The sequence below is a fragment of the Lissotriton helveticus genome, chromosome 12 (genome assembly GCF_964261635.1).
Source record: "Lissotriton helveticus chromosome 12, aLisHel1.1, whole genome shotgun sequence".
NCBI lineage: Eukaryota > Metazoa > Chordata > Amphibia > Caudata > Salamandridae > Lissotriton > Lissotriton helveticus.
Window position 1 is genome coordinate 704,550,945 of NC_136073.1, and position 16,713 is coordinate 704,567,657.

At 42.4% G+C, this 16,713-nt stretch overlaps 1 protein-coding gene across 1 annotated transcript in view; it reads right to left on the reverse strand.

Moving 5' to 3' along the window:
• Positions 1-292: 292 nt before the first annotated feature.
• LOC144798099 (maestro heat-like repeat-containing protein family member 2A) overlaps positions 293-16,713 on the reverse strand; it is a 108,146-nt gene continuing 91,725 nt past the window's right edge. Inside the window, exon 11 of the mRNA XM_078668862.1 lies at positions 293-547. Coding sequence (XP_078524988.1) covers positions 293-547 — 255 coding nt within the window. The remainder of the gene's footprint in view (positions 548-16,713) is intronic.

Sequence of the window (16,713 nt, forward strand, 5' to 3'; positions counted from 1 at the left end):
ATTGTAACAATATAGGAGTCCTTCTTCTGCTCCAAAGATTCAAGGATGGTGCATATAGCCCCCAACTGGGTGCTAACACCACTGGTGTTACATCAGCAGATCTGTTGTTCTTACCTCATGACACCAGCGATGTCAGCCAGGGACTGTTCCAATCTGTCGAGTTGAAGGTAGATGCCTCTTATTGCCTCAGGGGTGTCCTTATCTGGACTGAGGCACTCACAAACCCCATCTAGGCTGCCTATGATGGTCTCCATACCCACTCGCACCTCATCCACCAGCTACTACTGAACTCCTACCGCCTGCTGTAAGAAGATAACAATGGGGTCCTTGGAGTCCAGGGCTGGCTTGGGTTGGCAGATGGGGTATGTCCAGATGTGGGCAGTTCCTCTGGATACCATGACCCTCTGTTATCCCCTCTCGCTACCAGAGAAGGTGTTCCAATGGCATAGAAGAGTTGCCGAAAGGTGTAATTGTCCATTGGGAGCAGGATGTCATCACCAATAGGCTGCTCATCCAGGACAGGCAACTGTTCGTGTTGTTTCTCCCTCTGCAATGAAATAGAAATATGTTAATAGTGATCTATGCTAAATGTTGACATGAGTAATCTGGGTGACATACAGACTTTATTCTCATTAACTTCGATGTCTACATTGATGTGTAGGACATGTATGACTCTTAGGAAATATTGTCAAGTTGCACTCTAGTTGCCTTGCAGATGGCAGGATCTTAGCTTTGGTCACACTATCACTGTGTGACAAGGGTGACTTTTTAGACCAGACTTTGAAACATAGATAAACAGCTTGCTGGCCTGTCCTGTCTGTGCTGGTATGTTGATGTGAGATCCAAATCTGCCTTGCTGATTAGATTAGTATTTGTTTTTCTTGATGGCTATTCTGAATGCGGTTTCACATATTGACACCACCCCTATGCACATTGCACCACGGCTCCCGGGTACCTGCATTTCCTCTAGGCACTACTCAGCCCACAGCTCCAGGGAAAGAGATGTGGGTTTGGTCATGTATTTGATTTGATCCTGCACTCTGCCTTTCACACACTACACCACTGCATTCTGCATTGTTCTGCTGTCTTGCATGTACATTGTGCATACATGTGGCCCAAGTCTCATATTTCAAGTGCGCGCACAAAACTCACTACACAGTTAGCAACCTTGCCATACTGCAGGGATGTGTTAGGGCATGTACTTACCATGGTTTTCCAATGTTTGTTTACTCATGTGATGTAATTACTAACACACTCTGCTCCATAGTTCAGAACAGTATGCAGTGTGTACGAACTCTGAAGTGTTAGGCCCAGTCAGACTAGGCAGGTTGCTAGCACTGACGCCCACCTATTTCATCATTACAAAATGTGGTTATCCGCAGAGTATTAAACATCATTTGACTGAGACCTGCTCACTTGTACATGTACAAAACTCCCCTGGCAACCCTCAGTTTGTCCCTGGGACTCCCTTTACTGTCACACACTGATGGCACCCATATCATACATTGACTCTCATGTGAATTCAACACCAACATAGTGAGTTAACATATCTAATTGACTGACAAGGCTGCCGATATTTGAGGGCTATGGGTCAAGCTGTACCCCACATGCTAGTAGTCATGATATTCTGTGACATGTACCTACCCAGGGTTGCCACACAACTAGGCCCATACACCTCACCCTCCAACCATCCACAAATCCAGCCCCTAGTTGTGGCAACCTAGCTCATCCTGTCACTTCACAATTCCCATTTACACATGCTACTGCTTTGACATATGTAGCAAGGTAAGATATTTATTTTTTCAGCACCCTCCTGACACGTGCAATATCTTCACCCAGGTCCACATCACATTTAGGATGTAGAACACCAATGACCTCATCTTTGTAATTCATTTACAGCTGCGACACAAGTGTGACACTATCACACACAGCAGTGCATGTGTTTTGCTCAGGCAATCTTGCAGCACTCATGTCACTTCTAATCTCCTTGCCGTGCAATGTCTCTCCATTCAAACACTGTACCAGTTCAATGTACTCCAGGGGCACACCGGGCTCACACACCATCTATTCTTTAAAAAAAAACACACACACACACATGGGGGCTTATTATTGAGAGCCTTGCATCATCTTTGTACCATGTGAAGAGGTACATCCGTGGCGCAGGGCTCTAAATCATATTTCCTAAACTAAGCAAAGTTACCCTGCATGGCTTTGAGTGTCTTCATAAATGTTGATTAAGGCAAAGCAGTGCCTATCGGTGCCTTGCCTTACTCTGTGGTTGGGATATCTTCCATGGGAGTTGGCAGTGGGTGTTTCCAACAGCACCCTTGGATTTTGATGCTGCCCCAGATTAACACATGATTGCAAAAAACCTGGGGAAGTGCAAAATCCTTATGCCTCCTGAGGTGAGGCCTAACAAGTAGTAATTTCTTTATTTCTCCTTGTTCCTTCCTCTTTCTATTTGTGATGCATTCTGCAGCACACATACAAAGAAGAAAACACCTCTAAGCAAAGTTTCTGTGCAGGAAGGTGCCCCTTCCTGACAAAATGTGATCCTGCATGCAAAATATGCACACTTCCACTATGGTGCAAGGGTGCATGTGCTGGCACTAGCCTGCCAAAAATCCACAAGTGCAGGGAGAAAAGACAGGAATGCATCATATTGCATACAGGTGGTGCATTCCTGCCATTTAGCTTTGGCCTAGGGCAGCGGAGCAAGGTGACTGCCTTTCACCAAATTCCTTTCAATGAAGCTCATGATTCTCTGGTGTGCATCACTTACATTCAACCCAAACCCCAGTATGAATTTGCACATGGCAGGATTTAGGGTGGTCTCTACCATGGCAGGCAACACCTGTATGCGCTCATCCCACACATCAGGACAGCTGCGTGCAATGCAGTTTCGTTTTAGTGACTATGCACGCAGTTCTTCACATGTTCCTATGTGGTGATACTTCACATAGCCCGCACTGTAGTGAGAATATGGGGTCAGCTGCAGACATTGTTAAGTTAGCATAAGTGAAATATATGCTTAGACACCATTTTTCTGCTTTTGCACACGACACTGTATGACTCTCTTCTCGTAAATACAGGGCTTGCCTTCTTCACATGAGAAGGGTCTGATTTTCACATATCTATACTTACACTGTGCTCTCTGTCTGCACAGTGTGTTCAAGGTCGAATAACAATGTATGCTGTTGATTCATGTTAGTCAGTCCCACGCACATAAACATAACAGGAGGCACAGCTGCCCAAAAGAAACTCGGGTGCTTTTCAATATGGCATTATATGCATGAAAGGGCACTTGGAGAAAACCTTTCCAACTGAGATGACCTGTGATTGTCCTGGGATGTGATCCATTGCATCTGATCTTGGAGGTATGGGGTCCCCCTGACAAAGCCTAGAAGTATTCTATAATTATAATAAATAAACTAGCTTCCAGCACAGGAAGGGTGGTAAAGGCGCTATAGTCCTGTTTCCACTTTCATTATAATATGATTTGCCCTTTTGTGTTTTATGGAATTGTAACAATGCTGATTGTATTATTCTTATGCATTTTGCTGCTAGTGTTGGCTAGTGTACTGTACATTAGAGAACGTTAGTTAAAATAAACATTTTAAACTATACCATTGTGGACTAGTAGGAGTGTTAGAGTGAAAGAGTGTTCTTGTTTTCCACTATTCTTGATGGGTTTACTAAGTCGCATGTTCTAGGTTGTCTTATCATTGGTAGCTTCGCTGTAGTACGGAGAACGATTGAGACACTAATGCTAGTCGGACTGGGGTTCTAGGCACTGAGGTGGCTTTTTGGTACACCACAATACATCGAGTTCTGTGCATGAGCAGAATCCCTGCAACATGGCGCACCTAACGTTTGGTCTGGTACTTATTTTCGAGACACTTCGGTAGTAGTTGTACTTGTCCACAATACCCTCACTCCTGTTTTCCGGATAAACAGTTGTGATGGCATAACCTACCTATATTGATATTTTATAGGTTCTTTCAAGCTTGATATTAAAAAAAGGTTCTTGTTATTAAATTACTGACCTTTTTGTGCTGCTTCGCAAAAAAGTTGTTTTACTTTTCTTTGTTCTTATGTCTGATATCGATATCGCTGCGCCTAGTCGCGCACCACTCCATCCTCATTTGGCTGCATATGGAGTGCCTGACGAGGGATTGTGCTTATTTTTTTGTGCTTATTTTTGTAGTTGGTGCTAACCCAGATTACCACCTTTTGGTATCCTACTCTTGGGTAACCTTTCCGGCTGTGAATGGAGATGATAAGTTGTTCCATACATACACTCCCACTGAAGTACCTATAGTATATCGGCCATATACGACACTCGAAGTTCCGATATCGGCATGGCAACACTGTATTTGGTCTAATGGCGCCCTCCCCCACACAGTGACTCCAGTCCATTTAGGCCCTTTGTTGATTCCTGGGGCCACTTGGCCAGTTTTAGCCGGGTACACATCTCATCCACGTTATGTAGCAGTCTCTGTAGACGAATAGCGTGTCTTACATACCTCTTTAATTGGGGTACATAGGGCTCTAGTCCAATAGGTTTCCCGCAATCTCAAGGTGGGAGCACATGGGGTTGCGGCACAACCAGCTGGCCCGGTCCGGATCTCAATTAGTCCCGTCATGGTTAATTCGGTTATGGGCAAGCGTCCCCAGAATAAGGATGATTTACCTTACTGGCTTGCTGAGAAATTTGACCAGCTAGAAGCAGTATTTCCTAATACCACTCCTGTGCAGGATCCTAACAATTAGTTTGCACTTTGCAGAAAGACTTAATACCAGATGTAGCCGATTGTGAGAATAGGGGTAAAGTATTCGCAATGGTGTATGCGAAATGTTTCGGCACACCTTCTATGACTGTACTGCCCTCCATGATTAAGCGTGTTCAAGATGAGCATGGCCCCGAGACGGCGGTTGAATTGGGAATGAGGCTTGTCGGAGTGTTTGACCTGGTTGCTGATCTCATACTAGCAAATGTGAAGGGAGATGCGGTTAACTTTCAGGTGTCTAATGCTTTGCGCCTTGTCCCAGAGGATGAGATACCCGGTGACTTACCGAAAATTATTGCGGATGCTTACAAGACCATTGGGTTTTAAGCCTTTTGCTAAAATACAGGCGCAACAGCAAACTCAGACGGCGCAGTCTAATAAGGACGACCGTCCTATTTTTCCTGAAAAGAATTAGAAAAATAAAAAACAGGGTAAGCAACAACAGATACAAGGGTTGCGTGCTGCTTCACTAATACCCAAGTATTCTGAGTACACTTATGATTTGTGCAACCGTGCTAGAATTAGGTCTCCTGACAGGTTTCATATCCCTGATCAGTGTTCTCCTTGTTCTTCACTGGAAAAATCAGGCTCATACGCCAGTGGAGGAGATCGCCAGGTTTACAGCAGAGGTCGAGGAGCCCCGCAAGAACGCGAACAGCCTCGTCAGACTAACGGTATAGAAAAGAGCGATTTTACTCATCTGCGCCCTCAGTTTCAGAAAAAGAATTTTGCTGCTTTTACAGCACGATATGCCACGGACGGTGAAAACACAACTTCAGAACCTAACATGGGCAGTAACGTGGCTAGACAGCACAGCGGTGGTTACCATGGTGAGGCAAGCACTGCGTCCATTTTTGAAGGTGACAGCAACTGACACATTCATCACAGTTGAGACTGCTGACACCCGAGTGGGTCCCCTTCACAGATTATATGAAATAGTATTCTTAATTGAAGGTGACATCCAACGTGTTATTAAAGGGATTTTGGGGAAAAATCAGACTTCTTCTTATGAATTCTTGTTCGCTGAGGCAGATTGGCCCCCAACTTTTGTTTTAACCGCTCCGAGGGGCGAGGATGTCATCCTCCCTAGTTTTTCACATACCTTGCGGAAAGAGCAGGCAATGTCTTTTGCGTTATTGTGGGTGTGCGGTGTGCTACGCCTCGTTGTGCTTATGTGCAATTGTGTCTATCACCCCCCGTCCCCCAGTACCTGTTCGTTACTCACCCTGTTGATGTTGTGTCAGGTCATGTCGAACAGTGTCCGGACTCCTGACTCCTTGCACCGTCTCCACACTGATGACTGTGGCTACCATTTTCTCCAGCTCCTGCTATGGGGCAGGACTCCCAACCTCCATTCGCCGTTGCTGCCTTCCTGTTGGCAGCAGGTTTCTGCTTGATTTAGCTTTTCACATTGTGCCAGCGCATCTTGGCCTCCTCGACACTCCGACTGCATTCACTCTGGAAAACCATTTTTTCATCTGTGTATCCAATGACACGGTGGAGGTGACGGACAGTTGTTGTTAGTGTTCTGTCACCTCTGTGACGATGATCCTGTTGTCATGCGGACTGTCCCCGTCTTCCTCTTCCTCTTCTCCTTGGCCTTCCCCGAAACCAAGGTTCCTTACAGGTGGCCTGTGAGGCTTGTGGGGTTCAAGTTGACCTGAGCACTCGTTACGGGTGCATCCATGTTGCTACGCAGTTTATTTTGTTTATGGTGTGTTTTTCTTGTTCAGCATTTTCCCGCATTACGCCTGAGAATTGCAGGCCTGTCGCTGGTTATAGCAGATTTTTGTAGTGCGGTTGGCCAAATCTCAACTTTATTCCTGTTCGTGTTTTGCATTTTTGCGACATCGTATTGATTTTAACGCAGTCATTTGACGCATTATCGTGGGGCTATCACATGGTGCTGCCAGGTTGAAAATACTACTATAATACTGCGTTGCTTTCCCGCGATAGACTACGATATGCAAAGTTGCAATAAGCTAAATTTGCGATGGTTATCATACGTTCTTGAGAATATCCCCTAAGAAAATCTTTATTGTAAACATATTAGCACAAGAAAGGGGTAAATTCAGCATTTTCATCCACAGGTATATATAATGGTGATAAAAAGTTCAAGTTCTCATATCCTCTTTTCTATTAAATTATGATGACTAGTGATGATAACTGGAACCCGAAAAAGAGCACCTTACAACCAGTATATTTAAAGATTCATTCTGAACCCCAACATCTTCAATAAACATTTGCCGAACAATGGATGTATATTTTAACATTTGTCAAATATTATAATTCTGAAAAATCTTGCAAATTACCCTAACAATGTTATTGTTCCATTATGTCTCCCTCGATTGTTTTTTCTTTATTTTTGTCCAGAGTATTATTGCTGTACGCTGTGCAGCCTACAAGACAAAGATGTTGGGCCAAAACAATTTCAGAAATGCGCCCAAGGGTAACAGAATTAGTAGGTAAGCAACTGTAAACCTGGAGTTCGTTGGCACCTGTGGAGAAAGAATATGTAAAAGATGTGCAGAAGGTATGAAGATGTTTCTTTTTCATCAAACTATATGTTCATCTTAATTTTGGTAGACACTCCAGTTGTAGGGAACAATAGAGTAAATTTTCATAGCCCCGGCACAAAAGAATCTTGCCCAACGGACTTCACAAAGTCTGGAGGAATGTTCTGCACTCTCAGTGGTCCAGAGAAAGCACTTCTAACCTGGCTACTACCAGAACAGAGCTTAATGCCATATGAAACTCTAGTACTATCAGAAAAACACCATTATTGCACCTAAACTAAGCCACTTAGAATCCACCGGATTAAATCCTGTATATTCTAAAGCACTACAAACCCCGTGAGAACAACTGCAATTTAAGGGATGAGCATCCCTGTAGATCATCTTTTTGGGTCTCCATAGTCTCTTCTTTAGATACACCAGGTCTACACAGATGATCTCCTAATTACTGTATTCACTGCAGGAGGTGTTTTGAAAGATCTCAGTAATCACTATAAACTCAGCTTGCCAACTGCAGAGAAGTATATTGCGTAGAAACCCTATCTCATGTTTTGTCTCTGACACCATCACATGATAGGCTCACAACTCTGGTTACTCAGACACAACTCATGTAGGCTTCCCACAAAGAATAGCACTCTTCCAAACAAGCACTCCTCACTGTGTAGTGTGCTTCCTGGACAATAATGTGCAATGGAGAGTGAAGCACTGTACAAGTGCAAATACTACTATGCATATTTCCACTAAAACAGGTCTCCATAAAATGTACAAGACGTGAACAGGAACTAAAAGCAACTAGATGGCAGGAAAAAGAAAATCACAAACAGTCAGTCAATTAAAAAAGTCATCATCGCCCTGAAGGTAATGTATTTGACTATAATTCCAGTATCATAGGCAACATAATGCCAAAACAGTAATTAATGAATGGCATATAAGAGTTCTAGAATGGTGTGGACCCGTATTGGGAAACAATATCGAATTTTAAAATATTGAGATACACAAATATTGAGTTCTTAATATTGTCATACATAAAAATTGTGATGCAGATATATCGTTGACAACAATATTGATTTTTTTAAGTGAATAATGTAGTTTCCAGAATATTAATTTTTTTAATATTGTTTTCAATAATATTGCAGATATAAATGCCAATTTTTAATTATCTTTATGTGTTTTAGTTCGAATGTCAATTTCATATGTTACATATTGTTTGTAGAACTGCTGACAATCTTTTTGAAAACAGTTTGCAAGTTTAGGTTATTTATAATTTTAAATTTAATTGTTAATAGTAATTTATAGTGTCCTAGAAGGTTTCGAGATTTGTAAGGGTGCAAGGTGGGAAGTTAATTAAGTATATTTAATGAATAATGCATTTTTAACTTAGTAATAATTTGTAACTGATATTTATTCATGTAAATTGTGTAATTATTTTTTTGTCATATTTTAGGTGTGGTTCGTAGGGTTTGTAGGGGTATGTGTTGGGAAGTTAATTAAGTAATAAATGATTAATAATGAATTATTTTTTTAATAATAATTATTTAATTGATTTTCAATTATTCAAATTGTGTAAATATAATATTTTTAATGTTATATTTTAGGTGTGGGCCTTTTGGATTTGCAGGGTTATATGCTGGGAAGTTAGGTAATAATTTATTAATAATGAATTATTAATTAATTATTTGTTTCGTTTCAAAAACGTTTATTTCGGTCACCAGGACTATAAAAAGTAACAGAAGCACAAAATGGCACACATTATTAAAATGATATTTATCAGAGTTAAAAAGGAACACTCCATTTGTAATACAATTCACAGTTTAGAGGCGAGTACAATGGGTTTTTACCGTCAAGCCAAGAGTGGGGGAAGGAGGAACAAAGGATTTCACTGCGGGAGAAATTTATATCAATTGATGTAATGTGATCTACCATCAGCTAAAGGGAATAGCAGCAATAGTTCAATAAATAGTTTAAAATGACAAGATATAAAAAATGAATACTATTTACAATTCTATATACAAAATAATCAAATGCTAAAAATTAATATCTAGGAAAAAACTGTACATACAATAATCACGTTTATAAAATGCTGCTGATACACTTTTTATACATTTCTACCCCTCTGAATAAAAGCCCACCTCCTGCGCCACATTGTGTTTAAATATCTTGAAACAGCGAACATAATGGGTTCGGATGTATCATATCTTAGAACCCGAAAGGCCTCCCTACAAAGCTAAAACCCCAGATTCCGGCATAGCTGCACAAGCCAGTAGCGCCTTGCATTTTGGTAGCCAGGACAGAAAAATAATACATGCATTTCTGTTTCTTCTTGTGTAATGCATACGGGACAACCCTCCTCTTTCTGTCCGGCCCATTTATTGGTGACCGCACGTACAGGCAAAGTGCCATGTCTAAACTGTACGTACAGCTTTCTTGCAGCCTGGGGAAGGATATCATCCAAAAATATTTCTAGCTTATAGTTGTTCTTCACTCTAAGAAACTGTGTTGTTAGGGAGCCTAATTTATGATTTGCTTGGAGTGCTCCAAGCTTTAAGGCACAGTAGGTTTTGGGCACTAGGGCACGGGGGACTGACGGACAGGTATCACCCGGAGTGCTCCACATAAAAGGTTGGCCAAGCTTTTCGCACTCGTGCTTTACATGAGCAAACCAAGGTACCCTTTTCACCAAGCCTGGGTAAGATAAAAGCTCATTTGTATCTGCCTGGTATGGTGCTAATTCGGGAGTTGCCCAAAGTCTTCGCCAGAACATCAACGGTTTTAGGGCAATCTCGTCCTCTATCGGTGTAATACCCAAATCTAAGCGCAAAGAAATTAGCGGGGTACTGGCCGGGAGACCCATTACTTGTCTTAAGAATCTATTCTCAGTTACAACTAAAGTAGAAACCGAGGAATGCCCCCATAATTCTGCCCCATAGAGAGTTGCACCACGTGCTTGAGCCCTATACATTTATTGATTATTTAGTTGATTGTCAATTATGTAAATTGTGCAAATATAAGATGCGGGTTGTTGGGTTTGATGGGGTATAGGGTGGGACATTAATTAAGTTATAATTTGTTAACAATTCATTATTAATGTATTATTAATTATTTAAATCATAATTATGATTCACAGCTATCCACCCATCAACTAGTCTGTGATTCTGTAAAAGTTTCTGCAAGGCCCTAAATACTTTAGGCTTACGCCCTTTATACTTAGCAAACTGAGATTCCCATGTCTGTGCATCCCCATGTATAATAAAATCCCCAAGTATTATCAATGGGGTCCCCCAAAGTGCCAACTCAACATTCAAAAACTCCAAGATCTCAGACTCATCCAAACTTGACCCATATACAGTACAAAGCGCGATCTTGGTACACCCTACAATACACTCAGTAATAGCCCACCTCCCGAGATTATCCACCCTCAATCTACCCGTACCAATTATGCCATGACGCACCAAGATCGCCACCCCCTATTCATAATGGATTGTTTCGAAGTTGATAACAATGTAAATCCCAGCTCAGATAGTATCCTACTTTTAGACCAAGGAACATGCGTCTCTTGCAGACAAAGAATATCAGGGTTTGTTAGCCGGAGTTCAGTGATAACACTTTTCCTCTTTGGGACATTGTTCAGCCCACAAACATTAAATGAACATATTCGCAGCCTCCTATCTGCCATTACTATATGAGTATCTAATGGCCATCAATATATACGAGAGATTTACTCTAAGATTCCTACCGCACGTGCTATGAACTACATTTTTACACTTTAGTAGATTCCCACCCAACCCCTTACTCCCCAAGTGGCCCTCTACACCCCCCCACCACCACCACCCAAAAGAGCCCACCCACCCCCTGCTTGTGACGCTCCCCCATCAAAGAGGCCTTAGGGCCAATCGCCCTTGTGATGCTTGGTGAATAGCCCACTTGGTGATTGCCTTTCCCGCATCCTTATATGTGCAGCTTAGGAAAAACAGAAGAAAAAAAATCACAGGAAGTGGCAAGAAAAGAAGTCATATCACTACATACAAGATCCATTAGCCTGTATAATTATCCTCAACCCAAGAATTGAAGATATTCTTTGGCTGTAATGACCGAAGTGAAAAAACGTATATGTCCCTTATTAACAGTCTTTAAAGTAGCTGGTTGTTGTAGAAACACCTGTATGCCTTTTGCTTGGAAAGGAGTAATCAGCTGCCGCAGCTGCCATCTCTTTTCCTCTGTGGAGTGGCAGTAATCGGGTCTCACAAAGAATTGCGTCCCTTTACCAATTCTCTTCTTATCTGGTCTAGCCAGATCGTACAATGCCTGTCTAGCCAAGAAATTATTGAGGGAAATCAAAATAGCCCGCGGTTGTTGCACTGCTTGTCCACTCCTTGCTGGCCATTGCCGAAACAGAAATCTATGTCCCCTTTGAATTTCCTGCGGCCAATTCCATTCTTTCAGCTCAGGCAGCGCCTCTTCAAACAGCTCAGCTACAAATTTTTGCACATCTTGCCCCTCAAGTCCTTCTGGCACCCCTAAAATATGCAGGTTGTTACGGCGCAGACGGTTTTCTAAGTCCACTAGCTTATCGTGCACATCGTCTTTACTGGCTTTTATATCTGCAACAGTGTCTTTTTGAACCACCAACTGATCTTCTAGGAGTGATATGCGAGTCTGCACTTCTGCCATCCTCTCGGTAAAATCGTTACACGTTTTTGCCAGCCGTCTAACTGTGTTTTGCTTTTTTTTTATTAATATTTTTTTTAATTTATTATTTTCAGGAAAGGTACGTCAGATACATAACCTTTCATAAAGATCCATATACAATAACAATAGAATACATAAATGAAGCATTTTTTGGATCAACAAAATTCACAAAGGAACAGTGGAAGAAGAGAGAGCCCAATAGGAAAAGAGAGAGAGAAAGAAAGAAAGAAGGAGCAGAAAAATGGAAGAAGCAAAAGCACGGAGAGGGAGGGAGTTGGAACCCAGACAGAGGGTGAGGAAGAGAAAAAAACAAACATATACAATTCATTATACCCACAATCCACTCTCTCACCCCCTGCCTCCTCGCCTCAACTCCCCCCCCTTCCTAACCCTGTGTCTGCAGCTCCAGTAAGGGTCCCCAGATTCGATGCCCTTTTTTCCTCGCTCTGCTCACCTTGCATTTGTATAACGCAGATTCCAAATTAAATATATGAAGCAGTCTGCCATACCAAGCCTGATATGTCGGGGGGGGGGGGTCCTTATCCTTCCATTTGGAAGCAATCATTATACGGAGGGCTGCTGTTACCATGAAACAAAAATAAACCTGCGTTATTTCTAGCTGCAGGGATTCGTCCCATCCCAACATTATTAGAGTGGGAGTTAGTATGATAGAACATCCCATAATCTTACTAAGGAAGCATTCAATCCCCACTTTAACCAGCCCCAATTCTGAACATTCCGCAAACATATGGATCATGCTGGCCGGGCCTTTCCCACATCTTGGGCATTCGTTCAAATCCCTCTTCCCCCAGGTCCAACGTTTGGCCTGTGTAAAATATAGACTATATATAGTCTTGAAGTGTTGTGCCTTTAAGTTAGCCGATAAAAGGACCATGTTGGACAATTCAAGGGACCTACATAGGTCCACATCCTGGTTTCCAAGCTTAGCAGCCCAAGCACATTCTACTTTGACTATATCGTCTTCGTTAGCTTCGATCATCATCGCATATACTTCTTTCACTTGGGGATGTTTCCGGACCAGAATGTCCAAGAGCGGGAAGTTAAATGAAAAGTAGGGTGAGTCATAGCTGTTTTAGTACATTCCCTTAGTTGCAAGTACTCAAATAGGCTTTGAGGATCTATCTCAAATCGGTCCTGAATCTCTGCAAATGTCATAATGCCAGTTAAATTCATAATATCACCTTCTGAATTAATTCCCGCCTGTTCCCACTTACTACCGATCCTATCAAATATAAAACCTGGGAAAAATGAAGAACGCCATAATAAAAGGTAATGATGTAATTTAGGGATATTCAGCAATTTACTAGTTTTCTGCCACACCCTCCAAGCTGCTCTAAGAGATTTAAAGCGGGTTATTTTGTAATAGCTATTATCCAGTTGTCTAAATAATAGACCTGGAGCTTGGTTACCCATAGCTAATTCAAAGATAGATGGTGGGGTCTCTGTCTGGTGTATTACTGGGATTGGTCTAAACAATATAGTCATTTGTTGCAGCATAATAGCCCAGTAATAATATAGGATGTTTGGCACTGCCAACCCCCCTCGGTTTTAGGGGAGGGACATAAATCTCAAGGATCTCCTTACCTTCCCATATCCCCAGATAAACTGTGAAAAGGTCGCTTCAACTTTTTTAAACAGGAAGTTAGGGGGTTCTAATGGTATACAACGGAGTAAGTAGAATATTTTCAGGAACATTGTCATTTTTATGACATTTGCCCTACCTATGATAGATAAATGTAGATTGTTCATCCTATTAAGATCTGCACTTATTCTACTCAAAAGAGGGTCTACAATAATATTCCAGATGGTGTTAACATCGGCTGCTATTGAGACCCCTAAACAGGTTGCTGCCTCTTTCCTCCTGGGATCCTGCCACAGAATTGAGCTTGAACGGATGATTTTAGTTTTATCCGCGTTTAACCCATACCCGGGCAAGATCTTCTATTCTACTAATTGTTACCTGGGGTCCGGGGTAACAACCGCGATGTCATCTGCGTATGCTAGCACTTTGGAACAGTAACCCCTGACCCCCACCGGAGGAATCGTCGGATCGTTTAAAATAGCTCTAATTAACGGATCTCTGTATAGTGAAAAAAGGATTGGGGAGCATGGGCAGCCCTGCCTTGTCCCCCTTGCAATTTTTACCTGTCAAGAATGCTGCCCCATCAGTTGTATTTTTGCGTATGACTGTGCATACATTGGTCTTAGGGCAGTAAGTATACGGGGTCCAAAGCCATTCGATCTTAAGTTCTGCCAGAGGTATCCCCATTCCACTTGATCGAACGCTTTTTGAGCATCTAATAATATTAATGACATTTGTTGCCCATAGGTCTCAGCGATGTTAAATAATGAGATTACCCTTTTAATATGGTCTGTTGTACTACGACCAGGTATGAAGCCGTGTTGCCACGGACTTACTAAGGAATCTAAGACCTTTGAAAGCCTCCTTGCTAGGATTTTAGAATAAAGCTTCTTGTCCGTGTTTATTAACGTAATGGGCCTATAAGAGGCCGGATCGTCAGCCGACTTCCCCTTTTTCAAAAAAATAACTATACTAGTCTCCTCCCATGACTTTGGAGGAGTGCCTTTCTGCTGGACTGCTAAGAACAAATCCCACAACAAAGGGGCAAGTTCCTTATGCAATATCTTATAGATCTCCATGGGTAGGCCATCTGGGCCTGCCGCCTTTCCGGAGGCCATGGATAGCAATACTTCGTTAACTTCTTCCATTAAGATGTCTCCCTCTAGTTCTTGTATCACAGGCAGAGACCTAGTCCCAGGATCAACCATGGTTTGATGCCTGGACTTATAGAGATCTTGATAAAAGTCTTGGAAAATATTTACTATCTCGTTAGGATCCGAGGACACTGTACCGTCCTTCCTTTTTAGCTTCGTAATGCTGCTTGTCGCTGTTTTTTGTCTGATCCGCAGTGCCAGATGTCTCCCTGTCTTTTCCCCGTATTCATAGTGATCCTGTCTACTTGTTTGAAATCTTTCAGCTATAGATTGATTAAACAACCCATTTATCTTCGCTTTGGTACTAATAACTTTTAGTTCAATCTCTGATTGCCGCTGAGTCTGTTTTTTGACAATAATAACCATATGTTCTGTCTCATATCTACTCAGGTCTAGCATCAGTGATCTGATAAGCTCTAGTTGTTTTTTCCTATGAAACCCGGCAAAGCTAATTACCTCCCTTCTAAGCCCGGATTTATATGCATCCCACACCATCTCCCGTGAAGTACTATACCTATTACTGTAAAAAAAACTGTATAGTCCAGCGTTTAATATGATCGGTGAACCCGTTGGTAGCCAGCAATTTCCTATAGAAGGTCCACCTTGCTGGGGGTTTTAAATACCCTGAGATCTCAATCTCCAGAACAAGGGGGTTATGGTCCGAAAAGAACCTTGGGTAACTTCCTTATCTGAGCTTTGTTTACTAATGAATTCGAAATGTAGAAATAATCCAGCCTAACATACTTTCTATGTGAACACGAATAATATGTATAGCCTGGATCCCCAGATTTTGTTATAGACCAAATATCTACCAGCCCATGGCTTGCGGCCAGTGCCTGTACTGCATAAAAAACTCGTGGTTTCCTGCCTTGATACCGACCCTCCCTAGCCCCCCTGAATCCATATGAATATTAAAATCTCCACATATTATCAGTGGTGTAGGCCAGGAGGCGAGCTCTACCTCTAGTTCTATCAATAAATCTGCATCATCTAGATTTGATCCATATATGGTGCAGAGTGTACCAAGGGTGGGAATTACAGCAATTGCCCACTGGCCCCATTTATCGGATAGTTTGTGATTGCTTCGCGGAAGTCGGTTGGAAACATGTATTGCCACTCCTCTCGTATTTGAGGTTTGTGAAGAGCAGGGTACTTGTGTGAAGCCCGGGACAAAGTTGAGACTTCTCTTCTGCCACGGAAGGTGGGTCTCCTGCTGACAAATGCCATCCAAACCCAATGCTCGCAGTGCTTCACTCATCCTATCTATCTTAGCTCGGTCATTCAGCCCCCCAATGTTAATCGTACAGACAATTAGCTTACCCATCCCTAAATCTATCTTGGTACCCCCTTCGCCTGCTCTGCTTCCTGTACCATACCATCCAGCTACATTGAGCCCCGACTCTAACCACCCAGCTATCCAATATGCACTGATTTACTTTCCTGAACATTTTTTGTTTTTTGTCCCTTCCTCCGCCTCCCCCCACCCGTCCACACCCCACCCCCCACCGACCCCCCCCCCTGCATCGTGAAGCAACAAACCTGCTTTGGTCTGTGGGTGATGGTTAACGGTGGATCCCCCGCTAGGGTGACATTATACAAGGGAAAAAATAACAAAAAACCCAAAAAAAGACAATACCCCCTCCCCCGGCTCTCTCGTCAGATCTAGACCTACACCTACCCCTTCCAGATTAGATCACCATTGTTTTAGCTCAAAGGTAATAGGGGAAGGTAAGCAAGACGAGTACATAGAGAGGTTTCCCATCAGATCCGAAGGGCCATGGTATTAAGCAGTCTTAAGTCCAAAACAGAAAATTCTGGAAAAAATTCAGATCAGTCTTACTATCCCTTATCCACCACTTGTCCCCTGACCTACAGCCCCATCATAATTAATTTACAACCAGCATCGAAGAACTCTTTAGCCTTGATTTCCGATGTGAAGACTCTGACCCGTCCTTCCAAATAATTTT